The sequence below is a fragment of the Bombus fervidus genome, chromosome 8 (genome assembly GCF_041682495.2).
Source record: "Bombus fervidus isolate BK054 chromosome 8, iyBomFerv1, whole genome shotgun sequence".
Lineage (NCBI taxonomy): Eukaryota > Metazoa > Arthropoda > Insecta > Hymenoptera > Apidae > Bombus > Bombus fervidus.
In genome coordinates, this window is record NC_091524.1 from 5,980,815 (window position 1) to 5,998,983 (window position 18,169).

The window sequence follows — 18,169 nt, forward strand, 5'->3', positions numbered from 1 at the left end:
CGATATTTTCTCGATAGCAATAACGGTAACCAAATACGCTAGAAATGGACGATGTGCAAAGTAACAGTGCATTTTAACGATTCTGCAGTGTTATACTCGATATATGACGAAAAACGACAACCTTATAATACGTATGTGTTCGTATATATTTTTCATAAGAGAACACGTTTAAGGTTGATCAAGTAATATAACTCAAATAATATAATATAAATTATACTTGTTATTAGATACCAAAATATGTCTTTGTCTTATTTTATTATTAAACTTCCAACGAATCTGAACATGAGCTATTCCCTTTCTGTTCTAAATATCATGTCAACCTTTATTTCCGTACACTTGCTTCCTTTTTATACAATGTTATTTCACCAACAGTTTTTAAGCACTGACGGTATTATTTTTTTTTTTCAAGCACACGCCACATCATACACACACCATATGTGTCATAGATATCGTGGAACGCGCACGCTGTATTGTCAGCATCGAGTGGGTTAAGATAATAACATGCATGTGAAATGTTTTACGAGTTTGTAAATCCTCCTAAATTTTAGGAATAGGTAGGACGAATACATAATTTTATGTTAGTCGAATTAGTCAAAAATATCACCTTTAAAAGCTATATATATTTACATACATAAACTGAGATAAACTACTCTTCAAAAATAAAGTTTTCCTCAGTTTATTGTTCAATTCCTTGGAAACTTAACCCGAATTACAGACAGATACATTGAATTTTTGGTTTGAATTGATGTGAGATTTACGACAGTTTCTCCGCCATATCAAGGTAGCATTACTTCTGGAAGATTAGCTTTAAGTAGAACTGTGTCGTTTTTGCTATGTAAATGCCATTGATATCGATTTTGCAATTATACGCTTACGTAATATGCTGTATCATTCATTGATAAGAATATAATTCAATATATTTTGAAATTGGTAAACTAAACGTCTTATTAAGAATTTTAAAAGTTCGGTCATAGATAATAATATTTGTAGTATATTTATAGTATACAAAAACTGATAGTATATATACTATATATATAATGTTATATGAATTATTTAGTCATCATAATTATATAATCATTATATGAATTATGTAATCGTATTTCTTTTTCTATTAATATAAAGGAACTCTTTTTCGTTTATCGTATAATTTACATAATACATACAAAATAGTAATCAATATCATAGTAACATTTTAATTAATGTTTAATCTACGGATGTGTGTTATTTTGCATACATATTAGAACTGTAATAAAATTTTGAAAATCAAGTTCATTGCTACAATATTCTACAATATATAACTGTAATAATAATAATAATGATAATGATCCTAGCAATAATAATTGCAATAATAACAGTAAAGAATAAAATAATTATCAGAGCCTGTTTCATCCATAACTTTACAAAACCATATTTTGTACGAGCAAAAAAAATAACCAAGCGTCCAACTACTTTCGAGCATGAGAATATTGGACAGACATCAATAGACTGCGGATTTCTATGCATCTACATAAAATTTTATTTATTTCATTCATTTATTTAATATAAAAAAGCAACACCGCACAAAAAACCTACATCGTGCGAAAATATACAAAATACCTAAGCTATTAAATCTCTGCACGCATTCCATCTCTTTAATTACGTTCATAAAGAATTAAATTCGCATAAAAATCCGCAGTCTAGTCATCGATGTTACTCAGATAGTTAACAAATATGTTTATTATTGAACAATCAGAAGCAAGTTTCCACTTGTTTTCACAATTTGAGAACGATCACTAAAATGCCACCTGGAATCTGGAGTAAACATCAGAATGCTTGGAAACCGCTCTAATTCCTCGATCGTGATCGTCAATCGCCATCTCTGACCTGGATGCAAGGACAAATCCTCGGCATTCGAGGCTCGAGCTCCTTGTATCCAGCAGGTAGCTCTTGAGCGACGTTCGTGAGTCATGCTATGTGAACGGTGGCATCGCATTCGCATGCAGGATACCTTCTGGCAATTTCAACGGAAGCCCGGAGCGGGAGGTCGGGATTGCCCACATTGTAAACACGTTTATTAACTCGTGCACGCGAGTTAAGAACCATGCGGGTAGAGCGTATTGAGGTAACACGCGTAATCTCGCACGCCGCTTTGTAACCACCGTCTATGTATACACTATGCGACCATGAAACGTCTCCGACGCAATACAGCTTTCACGAATTATTTTTGCGATCTGAAGAGATCGTCAAATTGATATTTCGTAATACGAATTAGAAAATTGAACTATTTTTTTATATACAGCATAATATCAATATTTCTTCTAATCTATCGAAGATGCATAATTATTGTATGCATCAATACAAATATCGTGCATTAATACAAATAATACACGATTTTGTATGCAAGTTACAATTGTCGTTTGTAATTATCTATTTAAGTAGTAATTAACAAAATATTATTTGTTACTGGCATGATACAAATTATTATAAGTTAACTTAGGCTTGATATTGTATTATTTTATTTGAGTTTACGCAAAAGTATTGAGAAGAGTCCAATTCATACATGTAATCTGCAATTCTGAAGATGCTTAAGAGTATTCACTAAACAATGTACAGAATAAAATACGAAAGTTTAAAATTTTGATAAGGAGGTTAACAGCATGATAAAAAGGTAAATACACATATTACTTAATATATATTATCGATTGGGTGGATTTAAAGAAGAATTATACGGAAACAGGAACACTTGACATGCTTTTTAAGGGGCGTTAGTGAATTTATTACACAAACTCAAATTTACATTTTTGTAAATGTGCTTATATGTCTTTGTAAGTTAACAATTCGCAATTTATTCCGTTTGAATAAATTTTCTTCCATTCGAGTCACGTATTGAAATCTACATTTATTTGACTTTAGGCAGATTTGCATTCGTGAATTTTTCAACAGACAGCCTAAAAGTTCAAGTTTAGATATCAATACACAACACATGTTATATCTTTGATTCACAGGCAATACCGTAACACTTGCGAAACATCTGTGCGTTTCATTTTGATGGATTATAAGATTATTTACAATCTCTAATAAGATGGTTCTCCCTTGTGATCGTTTATTCACCGATAAAAGTTCGAAGAATGTCCTGTAAATTCTAGAATTTCAAAATATACAACAATCTATACATTTAGTTTTAACAAAACCTTTCAACTAATTAACTGAGATAAAAATCGATATAGTATTCTTGCTATTCATTTAATAAAATAGTATTCTGGAAGGAATTTGTTTAACCAAAGCTTACCATTTTTTAAAATAGACACTCTACGCATCATTACATCTTATACGCACATTGTTCTATTCGGTTTGTCTCGTTGGAATAAGATAGCTGTATGTTTGACCTTCGTAACCTCAGACCGTCAGTCGTTAAATACAAACAATGTAGGAATTACAACAGTTAGTTACCACTTAGTACTTGTAAACAGTAGACATTAGTTTTGTTGAAGGCAAGTCAAATACCCAGGGCTACACGTAGATACACAACTCACATGGAAACAGCATATCAAATCAATAATAGACAAAATACAGACAGCAAGGAGACAAATGCACTGGCTAACAAGTCGAAAATCCAAATTAAGCACTGAAAACAAATTAAGAATATACAAATCAATCATAAAACCAATCTGGACCTACGGAATCCCGCTATGGGGAACAGTAGCAATGAGCCATGTAACCAAAATTGAAACAATGCAAGCAAAAATACTCAGAACCATAGTAAACGCCCCATGGTACGTTCGAAACGAGGACATTCGGAAAGACCTGGGAATACCAACGGTCAAGGAGGAGATTAACAGACTCGCAAGTAGGTACAGAGAAAGAATAGCAACGCACCCGAACCGTCTGGTAGCAGAATATGCTATATTTTATTTTTGTTTTTTTTTTTTATTCACTTCCACCTAGATAAAATACTTTACCAAATGTCCTTCTGGACAAATTGTAAAAAATCCAAATAAATAAATAAAAAAAAAAAACCAGTAAAAAAAATTAGTTCTGTTGAATTGATCGCCACTTCTAAGAAAACTCTATATCTGGTCTCCGGTTTTCTCAAGCGCTCAGGCCATCGATAACGCATAGACAAAAGAATGCGTCGATGACAGACCCTAAGCGGTACATGTGCGACGTTGGCTTCGGGGTTCTTTTAGTCTCAGGGTAACATTGCTAGCGTGCGGATCTGGACCAGCTTACATTGTATTCCACACTTTGTACTTTAATATTCACAATATATATATACTTACAATACATTACAATTTACCCACGCGTTTCTTTGATTCCACATACATCAAATAACCTTAACAAGTTCAAAACGATCGTAAATGTGTAAAACGTGAATACAGTTTTTAAACATTTTGATTCTGGAATGTCAAAATCATTGTTTAGTGTACTTTTTATTGCTTAAAATTCATTTAGGGAGGAACAGACTATGGGTAAATTAAAGAATTTACTTGAAAACGAAAGGGAACAAATTGTAAGGCTGCGAAAGCAAAGTAAAATCTTCACCGAAATAGCAAATATAGTGAACAGGTCAGAAACGGCTTGTAAGCAAGTTTGGCATAAATTTTTAAAGTCATGTATTTCAATCAAACGAAAAACGGAAGACCACGGAAAACAACACCGAAAATGGATCGCCGGATTTATCGATTGAGCGAAAAGGACCGTTTTCGTAGTGCAAATAATATTGCTGCGGAGATAAACTATAAAAATGATACACAAATTTGTGCTAGGACTGTTAGGAGAAAATTAGAAGGCTTAAGAACTTAAGAGGACGAAAACCCCAAAAGAAACCTCTGCTGAGTTCTAGGAATCGAAAAAGACGACTTGTATTTGCTAAAGCTCATAAGCATTGGACAAATGAAGATTGGCAAAAGGTATTGTTTTCAATATTTTATAATTATGCTTAACTGTCAATTATCAAACAGGAATTGATCAACAGTATTTAATGAAATAGAAGTATAATTTCAAAGGGAATCTGAATTGCACAGTATTTATTCCCAAATTTAGCATGCACAGATAAGTATAAAGTATAAGCGTATAGGACTAAATAATTTTTATATGATCAATTATTATACTTTACTTATTTATTATATTATACTGTATAAACTATATACTTCTATAAATTTGTATTATTTTAAGCTACGGCAAATTATTTCTTCTACCAACAATTTATGTATTTTGTTACAGAATAAATTGATATTAAATATATGTTTGTTATATTTAAAACAATGTATAATAAAATTTCGCCTTGGCAAATTTTAGTTGATTTCATAATCGTTCAAAGGAACTAACATCTCCGGTATGGTCTAGTGGCTAGGATACCTGGCTCTCACCCAGGAGGCTCGGGTTCGATTCCCGGTACCGGAATTCTTTTTTTGAAATTTAGAATGAAATGAATGAAATATTTTTTAGTTTTCGCCATTGTTAATAATTACTGTCCAATAAAGCATTCATGAAATGTGTACATTTTGCACTTATCTAAAAAAAAAAAAAAAACACACATTAAGAGTTAAAATCAAATTTTATATTAAAACTCTCCCATTTAATACATAAAATAAGTTTATTGTAAATAAATAACAATCTCTAGAAATCAATCTCATCTATTTGAACAGTCGTTATCAAATCAAAGTATTTAAATGATCGTTCAAAAGTATCTGGACACTTGCTCATTTTGGTCATACAGTATTGACAATGTGAGAAATATACGTTTCAATAAAGTCTATACTTCGTAATGTACGACCAAAACTCCGTTTTACGGCCGACATTTTAAGACGTTTAGCTAATCCCAGAATACAAATCGATTCCAATCCATTCGCCGTTACGAAAAGGAATGGTCCTGTTAGGAAAATTCAAGGGCCTCGTTGTCATATTGATGAGGCAAATTTCTCTGTCATTTTTTATCGCTTGTCCTATATATCGATACATACAATATAGGATACTTCAGGATAGCGTATCCTCCACAGATGTCCTGATGAAAGCATAACACGCGGACAGAGTTTACTTATCGACACTCGAAAATATTTTATCCTTACAATTATTTGTTAAATCAAAAGTTACAGACTTAGATCCCTAAGTATATAATTTTGTATAGATTTCTCCTACACAATAGTCTCATTGAACCACGACTCATCTTAGAATTAGCGTAAAGCTGAGCTTAATTCACGCTTGTTACAGAAGCGAAGAAAGTAGAATTCGAAAGTAGACACCTCTTGGAAGAAAATGCATCGTGGGAGGGAGGCAACGGGTGCAGATGCAACGGTACCTTGACAGTCACGTTTCTCCACGCCCTGTGATTATTGAATATTTAATGTCGGTTGCACGACGTTTGACTTCCTGATCCAAGCGTGCAAACCGTAATCGGCGTGATCATGCGATTTAACAACGCTCTGAATAGCCTTTGTCCGGAGATTTAGTGCCATCGATCCAAACCGCGTTTCCAGCCTCTATAATATTACGTTCCGCTTTCCATTTCGTATCGTATCGCATCGTCGTTGCATGTTTGGACACACGCTATTCAAATTGTGCAGCGTACGCGTATTAGCTAGACGTCCTGCGTGTGTGTCTTCGACGATAAATTGATGGCTGGATGAAAATAATTCCATGCCAAGTAGGTTGCTTATAATAACTGATCCGTAATTTATGAATATTTAATGGATTTTGCGGAACATACAGTAGCTACAAAAAGTAATATATTCGCACAGCATCGTATTTATTATAAGTGTTAAGGTTATTTGATGTATGTGGAATTAAAGAAACGCGTGGGTAAATTGTAAGGTATTGTAAGTATATATATATATTGTGAATATTGAAGTACAAAGTGTGGAATACAATATAAGCTGGTCCAGATCCGCACGCTAGCAATGTTACCCTGAGACTAAAAGAACCCTGAAGCCAACGTCGCACATGTACCGCTTATGGTCTATCATCGACGTATTCTTTTGTCTATGCGCTATCGATGGCCTCAGCGCTTGAGAAAACCGAAGACCAGATGTAGAGTTTTCTTAGAAGTGGCAATCATTTCAACAATAAGGTTTGCATACTAAATTATCAAATCCAAGTATTTCCATCTGATTACAAAAATACCTACTATGTAAATGACATGTGAAATCTAATAAAGAAGATTGTTCATTGGAAAGTAAGAGTATGTACAAATACCTTTTGTACTCACTGTATGTTTAGTACAAGCCAAAATATAGAGAGATCGTAAATTAACCCTGTTTATGATCGAACTTTCTAATATTCGAACTATCGATGCCAAAATATCTGATATTATAATAAAAATCATTAGTTCTATACAGTTATGTAGAGAGAGTGTTTATTAATAAATTGTTAATTTGTAAACACGAATATTTTCGCGAAAATGCTGAAAAGCTAGTAACAATGAACTTACTCATTTCACAAATACAGAAACACAGGAAATCGCTGGTTTACCGCTTGAAATACAGGCAAATGCACCTGATTCACCATTCATAGTTGCATTGTAACTTGCGATGTTACTCACAGATGCCGACTTAGTGTGAGAGGAATGCATCGGACATCGTAATTGAAAACGTTATTAATTTTAACTTACATAATAAAGCGATATTGCCGTATTATTATCTTTATGGTAATAAACAGACGAGATGTTGAAGGTTACAAATATTTCTGTAACAATTGGCTATTTTTTTATATACTTTCGTATTACATAAAATTTAAGTTTCTTTTATACCTATATATTATTTCTTGGTCTGTAAGACAAGGGTAGGATAAAGAAGGCAAAAGCCTACCTAAAACATACGAGGAAAAGTTACACACGTAACTTACACCGCTTGGACCGACAGTTTTATGACGAGACCCTATAACAATAACCACTCGAAAATGTCTGCTAAGATTCCATGAATCAACTGACGAACCATTCTTTTGCTGAACAGTGCCTAAAGTCGATTTGAACGAGTCGTTAACCATCATTGTAAAATATTTTTAAATTACTTGTGCCTTAAAAGCAATATATGTATCATCTTTTTATAATATAAACATTAATTGCTAGAAATATTTAGAGGTATTTATATATATATGTATGTTATTTCTTTTTTTCTTAATTAGAATTAATTAGATTGTCCCGTTTCTAATTCAGCTAATAGCGTAAGCAAGAATTTTGAGACTGAGTTAAGGTTTTAATAAATTGAATTCAACATGTAATTTAAGATTTGTTTCCTTCTTCGTCATTAAATATTTCACAAGAATAGAACTTGCACAATTTATTTCATTCAAACTTGTTAAAGAAAACATAGTTGACGTAAAACACATGTTTAAGTCACTATAGATAAAAAAATTTGTCGAAATTAACATGATTGGTATAACGAATAAATAAGATAAAGTTCATTATATTTTATTTTGTTTACTTATTAGGTAGTTTATTTATTATACTACATATGAACAAATTTAAATTTATATTACTTTACTAAATGCTTATTAATTATTATAATTTGTAACATGTATGGTTTTACTTTACATATTATTTCTTATACAATAGATATGTTTTATATGAAATTTTATTTTTCAAGTATTTATTATGATTTGAATATTGAAAATTACTCATATAACCAATAATTCATTTAAATTTTATATAATAGTACATATTCTACTTAAATACAGTTCCAATATGACGCAGCATACGAAATCCGGTATGGTCTAGTGGCTAGGATATCTGGCTTTCACCCAGGAGGCCCGGGTTCGATTCCCGGTACCGGAAATTAACTTTTGAAACTTTTTTTATTTTATTGCATAAATAATCCATAGTTTTCTTTAGTAAAATAATAAAATTATTTAAAAAGCGGATGATCTTTCCGATCTTAATGACCTTACAATATGTTGTCGAAGTAAATATTTTAAAGAACTTTTCCCTACGAATGTTATCGTCGCTTGACTTTAGTTGTGGAGATATTCGCAACAGTTTCTCTTTCGATTTTGATAATCGAACAGCCCGTTTTCCAATACCGTGGCTCAAATGTTTCCAATTTCGAATAACGATAATATGACATAAAAATTAATATGAATTGTAGCGTTATCGGCAGCCTTTCGGCGGTCGAAGGATAATTTAAATCAAACCTAACCTATTGATTTTCCTTTCTTGTGTGAGTTGAAAATTAATGAATTATAAAGGCGTTCGGGTTGTAAATAATCTAACATAATTTAAATATTAATAAATAATTAAAAAATTCTGTTCAAAAACTTTGTTTAAAACTTAGCAAGGACCTAATATAATCCGGTATGGTCTAGTGGCTAGGATACCTGGCTTTCACCCAGGAGGCTCGGGTTCGATTCCCGGTACCGGAAATTTATTTTTGAAATTTTTTCCTATTTTGTTTGTATAAAAATCTATAGCATTTTTTGGTAAATTAATGAAATTATTGACAAAACGGATGAGCTTAACGATCTGAAGGATTGAAATTTTTATCGAGGTCAACATTCTGAAGAATTTTGCCTTACACATGTTACTGTCGTTTGACTAGAACTTCAGAGATAACCGCGAAAGCTTCTGTTTCGTCGACAGTATGATTTTAATAGTCGAACAGCCTTGTTTTCAATCGTGACTGAAATATTTCCAATTTCGAATAACGATAATGTGATACAAAGATAAATAAGAATTATTGCGTTATCGGCCGCCTTACAGCTGTCGAAGAAAAATTTAAATCAAACATAACCCATTAATTTTTGCTTTCTTATGTAATGAATGAAACGTAACCGTAACGTAAACTAAATTGAAGATTTCTGTGAATATCTCGGAAATTGAACCAAACAAGGGTAACATGTATAGGAAAAAGCTGTTCAGAATGTTGACTTTGTTAATTTGTTTAAGATTATTGAAACCAGCAAGGTCGTTCTCTTTGTAAATAATTATCTAAATTTGAATATTAATACATAAGTGAAAAATGGTGTGTTCAAAAAATGCGTTTTGTTTGAAACTTAGCAAGGACCTAATATAATCCGGTATGGTCTAGTGGCTAGGATACCTGGCTTTCACCCAGGAGGCTCGGGTTCGATTCCCGGTACCGGAAATTTTTTTTGTCATTTTTCTTTTTATTTTATTTATAAAAATCCACAGCTTTTCTTAATAATATAATGAAATTATATGCAAAACATACGACCTACCCAATCTTAATGACATTGATAGATGTTGTCGTGTTCAACATTTTGAAAAACTTTTCCCTATATATATATATATTACCATGGCTTGGCTTTAATTTCTGAGATATTCATAAAAATTTCTCTTTCAACGATAATACGATTTTGATAATCGAACAGCTCTTTTTTTTCAATATCATGACTGAAATGTTTCCAATTTCATATAACGATAATACAATATGAAGATTAATATGAATTTTAGCGTTATCGGCAGCCTTACGGTGGTCGAAGAATAATTTAAATTAAATCTAACCCATTGACTTCTCTTTCTTATGTGAGTTGAAAATTAAAGAAGCATAACAGTAACGTAAACTAAATTGAAGATTTTTGCAAATATCTCGGAGACTAAATCAAGCAAGGATAACATGTATAGGGAAAAGCTATTCAGAATGTTGAGTTTGTCGGCATACCTTACTTACGATTATTGAAATCGACAAGGGCGTTCGCTTTGTTAATAATTATGTAACATAATTTAAATATTAATACAGAACTGAAAAGTTATGTATCCAAAAACTTCGTTTTGTTTGAAACTTAGTGAGATTCTAATATAATCCGGTATGGTCTAGTGGCTAGGATACCTGGCTTTCACCCAGGAGGCTCGGGTTCGATTCCCGGTACCGGAAATTTTTTTTGTCATTTTTCTAAATAATATATTATTTTTTATAACATCAAAACATACTTTTCCGAAATAGCGTTAATAAAGAAAGAAATGTATTCCATATATATTTATATAGATATATAAATTGGATATTCCAATCATATTCTTTTTCAAACATTTCTCAATTATAATCTTTTTATATATATAATTTGACAATTTATGAATAACATATGAAATGGTTAACACGTATACGGCCGAAAAGAATTTGTTGGTTATCTTACCCCATAGTGTAGTAATTAATATGCGATCATATCGAAAACTATACATCGGAAGCTTCATTGAGCGGCTGCATATAAAAGTTATGAGTCGAACAATGGATGCTGACGCGGTTGTTAATAATAATTTTAAATCATATGACAACTTAATTTCTTGAATGCATAATTTTGTAATATCTTTCAATTAACAATTAATTATTTCATAACCCCAATGAAATAATCTGCATTTTTCGAAAAAAATTTGTAAGCGTTACGAGTATTACAGAAATTGTATACTTTCACTATTACGTTGAGGATTTTTAAAGAATACCTTGTCAAATGAGAATAAGAACTTACTTGAGAGAAAAAGATCTTGGAGGGCCTGGGCTGCCTGGCATAGGAGAGCCCATGTTTCGGCAGCGGCAAGTCCTGTTCCTCGCAGAGCAAGTACATCTCCCGCTACTACAGCGAGACCAGGTCCTCCGTTCAAGTCCGTTTGCATCCTGCAACAAATAAATTCCATATTTCCGTTTAATAATGTGCTTGTTTTAAAATATCTACAGAGATTATAAAAACAAAAATTGTATGTATATGACATATGCAATTTTATTTCATGAAATAAAAATATCATATCTTTTTCTATTTATTATTCTATTTAATTTACTTAACCTTCAAAGTTTATCAAACAAATTAGATTAGGTTTCAATAAATTAATTTAGATATCGTTATAGATATTAGTCTACATAAACGAACTTTCATCGTTCAAAAAATTATTGATCCCGAAAATGACCGTTTATGTTTTTGTTATTGGAACTTAATCCAAACTGAGAAATGGCTGGGGTTAAACAGTGAAAATCAGGCGAAGTTACTAAACTGTATAAGTAGCAAAAATGAATTTACATAACATGCATTCGCACTCTATTAATAACACAAGTTAAAAATTAAGTTTAAAGATTCTTGACATAGTTCTCAATTTGGAAGGCAGGTATAATAGATGCTTTCCAGTTTTCAAGGTAACAGATGTACTGTGATTAACAATGTTGAGGGATCAGTTAAACCGCGCATTCTTGAAGTTTCGAAACTACGCTATGGCTAAACGCGTGCCCTTTGTGACGACTTAATGGACAAGTGTCGTATTTACGAGAATAGTTAAACGAGCTAGAACAATATACTCGGTAAAGGAAGGCCGATGAAAGAAGGTTTACAAGGAATTTCAATTAACTTGTAAATATCACGAGAGCTTTATAAATTTCAATGTATACGTTAATACCTTAGTAGTTGATGCGATGTTAAACCTATATTAAACAAACGTGAGATGAGCTTTAGAATATTGAAGCTCGACAACAAAATCTTAATGTATGACTAAGAAGGAAACATTTTGATTTATTTAATTCTTTATTAAAATCACAAAAAGAAACATTTGGATTTATTCTCTTGATTTCAAATGATACTTGAAGAGCGTCATGATAATTACACTGTGAATATTTATGTATTTCTGGGAAATCTGAAAGTACAGAATGCAAATAATTTACAGAAAGGTAAAAAATATTCAGAGTGTAGTAGTTTTTGCAATATTTAATAGGTAAAACAATTTTCTACTTAGGTTACATTTTTTAAATTATACAGATATGAAATTGCGTAAAAGTCTGCTATTTAATAACTAAAGAATGTATCCGATGAAAGCCATCCCAAGCAACCCCAAACAATAAAGAGTTTCTCAAAGAACAGTATAAAAGCGGCACGGAGACGGGGAAATAATAAACTTATAATTAATTATAATACTAAACAAAAAAGAAAAATAAGAAAATAAGAGAAGAAAGAGGAAGAAAAGCGGAAGATTTTATCATTGCATCGTAATATTGCCTTATTCCTCTCATTGTTGACAGAATGCAGTTATGAAATCATGCACATACGTATTCCGATCGAGATCGAATTAATTAAGAAAGCCGCGTTTCGGGCGTATGGCTCGTAGTCTGAAATGGAGCGGAAGCAACGAGACGAACAAAAGGGGACTGAAATAATCGAAGCTGTGCTCCGTGGCCAACAAGCTCGATACATCCAATATGCACGCCCCGGCCTGTTTACATTTGTTTGTTCTCGACTAGCTGCACGACACGTTGCTTCAATCCTGTTCTACCGTAGCAGCTCACTGTTCTCGACTTGTTCTGTGTTAGACGCAGACTTATTGTGTTCACGTTTGAAAAATCGATGAAGAATCTGAGGTCTCCTCTACAAAATTCTCACACGGTCTTATTAGTTTATAATTTCCAATGTATTAAACTGTTGAGAAAATTTGTAGCGAAAGTTAAGGAAGATTCGACTGGATTTAGGATTTTCCGCTTTTTCCGATAATAGATTGGTTTAAATAAATTTCACAGCTTAGTTATGGCAGCTATGTTGCTGTTACTACTCTCTTATCATCGTTCTATCTGAAGCATTTAACTAATTGTCACATTAATAATTCATTATCTGCATTTATTAATTTATAGTAGGAAGCTTTTATGTATCTATGTATTATACAAAATATTTCGAAATTTGTTTATCGCTGTAATGAATAAAATTTGAAACTGAGCTGAAAATATACATAGAATATACATAGAAATGGATCATTGACTATTCAAATACTTTTGTGATGTATCCGAAATATACTACCTGCCCTAAATATCTCGTCCTAAATAGCTTCTACGTCCATTTCTAAATTTGTTTCAAGCCTACAAATTTGTTATTTTTATTTATTACGATTAATAAAAACAGAATATTCAATTTAATGTTTAATCAATTTAATTGAAAAATAATACCTCTATTTTATATATATTTGTACATCCTATCCACTCTCCCTATTAATATTTAATTTTATTACAATTTATTACTGTTTAATGATGCATTATAACCCTTCACCTCTGTTTTCAATGTGTGTATATTTATAATATCATTGCGAATAAATACAATGAAAGAAACGTCTCATATAATTCAGTTTAAAGCTTCCTAAATATGAGGTCTTAATTCTCCAAATTGCGTTAGAGAATCCATTTAAATGCGCTAGAAAATGTGTGTGTGTATGTGGTTTTGTGAAATAATTGAGGATACGTATGCATTCGAGAAAAGCACCTGAGAGTCAGCTGTGAAAGAGAAAACATGTGAAATTGGTCTGTGTGAATGGAAAAGCTCGTAATTACATTTAGTTTCAACATCACCTTCTGTTTAATATGTAAACATTTATATCGGATTTATATCGGATTTATATCGAGTTTCCATGAGTACCTTGTTTTTCTTATATTTCGATGATACATTAATATTTTCGCTAATAAAACAATTTATATGCAGAATTTATAAACGCAATGAAAATAAAACGCAATGAAAAATTTTTAATACAATGCAGCATAACAATACATGTATTTCATATACAATATGCGATAAGTTATAATATAACTTGCTAGTAGGGGAGAAATGTATTTAACACATTCGATAGTTATTTTCTAATTAATCCTTTCTTTTTATAATTAGTTTCTGTATCGGTATAAAAATATTAAATGTTTAAATGTTCGAGAAATTTCTTCACAAATTTTATAGTTGTAAAATCTCTTTTTGTGATCTTAATTTTAATTGTATCACTGAAACAATGTGACAATGATCACTGTTCCCCGAAAAAATTTTCTGGCTCTTAATTTTTTCGAACTGTATCTTCTCTTTGGTTATTTTCCTTTGGATACGTGTTTTACAGTCCCTAGGAGATTTTATTTTCTATAACCCGAACAAATCATATTAATTTTCGCGTTCAATTACTATCGAGCGGAAAGTAAACTGTTTACGTTGCTAATCTTCTCGTTACTTCACATTTATACTATCTCTTCTACCATTTTCTTTCTTCGAATATCTTATACATAAAGAGCGTGAAACACACGAAAGATAGTAAAATTGTATGAAATACTAAAACCAAATATTTACAACTTATTTACATTTTGATAATACCTATTGAAATATGGCATCCAATTAGTGTCATATAGAGCCGAAGAAAACATTAGGGTTAACACCTTCAAAAACACCTGTGTTCATAGCTTCAACATTATGTCTATGTTTTTCTTTCTTATGCTATAATCTAATATGTTTACCTTTCTTTTATTGCGTGAGGGAAACACGAAATGCATTTCCTATACTTAGAAGTCCGTACCCTTGGGCTAGACAAGGTGATAGTAGTTTACCAACTAGAAACCCTTCCTTCTTATTTTCATTCGATGGAATGGATCCCGCTGTGACCATAAAACGGAAGGGGAAGAGGGTTAATACCTTCTAAGGCCTAAAGTTTAAGCCCTAAGCTAGCAAGTGGAAAACTCATTAAGTAGGTGCTTCGAAATGCAGCTGATGAAGGACAGGAATCACCGACTACGAACCCGATACGAAGAAGAAGAGCAAGAAGAGAAACAGTAGCGTGTCGTTATTTTCGTATTACAATATATTCATTTGAAGATAACGTTACTTTGGTCAATATACCCTTTTGTATTCGTTTTGTGTTAATTAATTCGTAATTCGAACAAGGGACAGATGTCCAACAGATTATATATTATTTCGAATAATCCCAAAGAGAACGAAGAAGAGAATGGTCGGTAACACGGTCATATAAACAGGTTTGGATACTCCGAAACCGAAAACATTGACGAAACCGTCTGTCTTTTGAGTCGAAAAAAATCAAGATGGAGGGCAAGTAAAGGTCTCGTTTTGCGCATGCGTGGCACGCATATACATATACATAGATACTACGAATATCTCAAACAGAGACAGAGACACTCTACTTATTTTTGTCTGTCTCGCAGAACGAGAACTTTTTTTGCCATCTGTCTCGTTTTTGGACTCAAGAGACGAACGTTTTTCCCTAGCAACATAGCGAGTGCACAGACGTGTTTATATGGCCGGGTTCCACATAGTACAGCCCTAGAAATAATGATCTAGGAATGCCAAGAAAATTGCTGAGAAATTTCAACTAACACAAAATAGTATGAATAGAAATTGAGAAAATGACCGAGTTTACAGAAGAAAACGATATCGCGTATGTGTTAAGCTAGTAAAAAAAATATATGTGTAATATTTGTAGATTTCCATCGCATACAAAAACCTGTTTTCAAGAATAGTATCCAAAACAAAAGTATTAATTTTTCAATATATTTCTATATGTACTATTTTTTATAAATGCGTTATTATGTTGAATTTAATTTTGCATTCTTCTTTATTATTATTATTTTTATTATATACTATTCACAATTGTAAGTAGTCTTTTTTCTTCTATTAGTTACATGTTCAATAAATTACGAGTTTTCCTATTAAAAGAACGACTTTACTGCACATTTTACTTCGCGCGTTAGATGGAACCAATTAGCACCATGGTGCTGTATGTAAGATAAATTCGTTTATCGAATCAAAATAGAAGATAAGAGAGAAAACATAGGCTGTTCTCGCGAGAAAACGTAGAATGCTTCCGCTTTCGAAGACAATTTTGAAATTAATTTTTAATTCTCCGATATTAATTTTCTGGATGATTCACGTGATATAGATACAAGCACATATGAATATTGAATTCCAATCAATTTCATCTCAGCCCAAAGCCATTGCGGCTCGAGTAGCAGCAGTCGGTCCGAAGACCGAGTAGCCACAGATCGAAAATGAAAACTCGTTGGCCTCGGCACGATCGATTTTTAATCAAATGCAGAGCACCTTGCACTCGCCAGTACCACATCGTTTGCAACGACGCGTGCAGATTTACCGATTGTAAATCTTCGCATCGAATAGTCGGCCTGAGGGATAGCGGACAGCTAAATCGATCTGTGTTGAAATAATGGTATCGTGTATTCCAATTGCTATCTCTTGCCAAAAATCCACTTTTATCAATTTTGTCATTAACTAGTGATCCTTAGGTAGTAATCCTTATATCAATGATAAGTAGATACGTAATATTCGTAATATTATATTAATATAGTGATAAGTAGATTTATGAAATTGTACGTATTTAGGAAAAGTTGAAGCTGCAGAAGTGCACGATTGCAATATAACATATTAAAATGTTGTGTAAAATATCTAAAGTGTGGCACGATAAATGGAAGTGATATAGTGAGATTGGAAAATTGGTCAGTGATCGAAATTTACAATCTTCAATGATCGCAATAATTCACTTGAGACATTCATATTTAAAGATCATAAGAATCTCGTTCAGGCTCATTGAGGATGTTAATTTAGAATCAATTTTTCCTTTGAATTGTATCTAAATATATAATATATAAGTGATGGTAGCTTATGTAGAATGAATATTTTCGAAGCTCTAATTTTACCACTCATTGATGAACTGTTGAGTTAAGCGCATTAACGATGACAGGTATTGATCTAAAAAAACTGATACTCCTACTTACTCGCGTGTAAAGTACATACGGTTACACTTACGCCTGGATTAACTGACGATCTTACTTAACAATTTAATTCGCAATTTTTCTATATTACTTTCATCCATTATAACTGTTACAATATTTAGTAGATAAAACTATTCTCTATATAAATTTTATTATTAACTATATTCATAAAGATACAAATTTGCATGAATACCTGGACAAATATCGAGAAAGACGAACGAATTTCCCAGAAAATAAAACTCACGAAGTTATAGATAGCAAAAAGTCTAATTCTCGTTTTCTATTCCTTTTATCTAACTTTCTATCTTCCTTGCTTCTTTATAGAAATACGAGATTGTATAAACATTCGCGGTCTGTCTACCGATTTCCACTGACCACAGGCGTGTAATAAAAAGAACTGCGACGAACCCAGAAACACAAATCTAAACCGCTAATTTCACAGACACAATTTGTCCCAAGTGTATGCAAACTTTCGCGATGATCACGATACCATCGAGAATTCCGTCGACCAGATGAACTTCGATTGAAAACTTTTCGACCGATACCAATCCATTCTTTCTGTGTATGTTTTAGATGCAAATGTCAGGAAGTTATCGGGCAATCGCTCCAGTTTGAAAACTTTGTCTTGGCCCAAGTATTTGCTGAACGCTCGTCAAAGAGCTTCCATCGAAGCTAATTCCTTCTGCTCGAAGGATCGGCAAAACTTTCTCCAAGTATTAGCTCCAACGCGACAAATATGTCGCGAGAAA

General features: G+C 32.3%; 1 protein-coding gene and 5 non-coding genes across 7 annotated transcripts in view; 5 read left to right on the forward strand and 1 right to left on the reverse strand.

Annotated features, from left to right (window-relative positions):
* LOC139990357 (uncharacterized) overlaps positions 1–18,169 on the reverse strand; it is a 111,146-nt gene that overhangs the window by 59,531 nt on the left and 33,446 nt on the right. For both annotated transcript variants that reach the window (XM_072009568.1, XM_072009567.1), the window contains one exon: positions 11,389–11,534. In XM_072009568.1, coding sequence (XP_071865669.1) covers positions 11,389–11,533 — 145 coding nt within the window. In that variant the 5' untranslated portion in view covers position 11,534. The remainder of the gene's footprint in view (positions 1–11,388; positions 11,535–18,169) is intronic.
* Trnae-cuc (transfer RNA glutamic acid (anticodon CUC)) lies at positions 5,311–5,382 on the forward strand. Its single transcript has one exon. It is a non-coding gene; the product is annotated as a tRNA-Glu (tRNA).
* Trnae-uuc (transfer RNA glutamic acid (anticodon UUC)) lies at positions 8,675–8,746 on the forward strand. The gene has a single exon. It is a non-coding gene; the product is annotated as a tRNA-Glu (tRNA).
* On the forward strand, positions 9,259–9,330 carry Trnae-uuc (transfer RNA glutamic acid (anticodon UUC)). The gene has a single exon. It is a non-coding gene; the product is annotated as a tRNA-Glu (tRNA).
* On the forward strand, positions 9,981–10,052 carry Trnae-uuc (transfer RNA glutamic acid (anticodon UUC)). The gene has a single exon. It is a non-coding gene; the product is annotated as a tRNA-Glu (tRNA).
* On the forward strand, positions 10,731–10,802 carry Trnae-uuc (transfer RNA glutamic acid (anticodon UUC)). The gene has a single exon. It is a non-coding gene; the product is annotated as a tRNA-Glu (tRNA).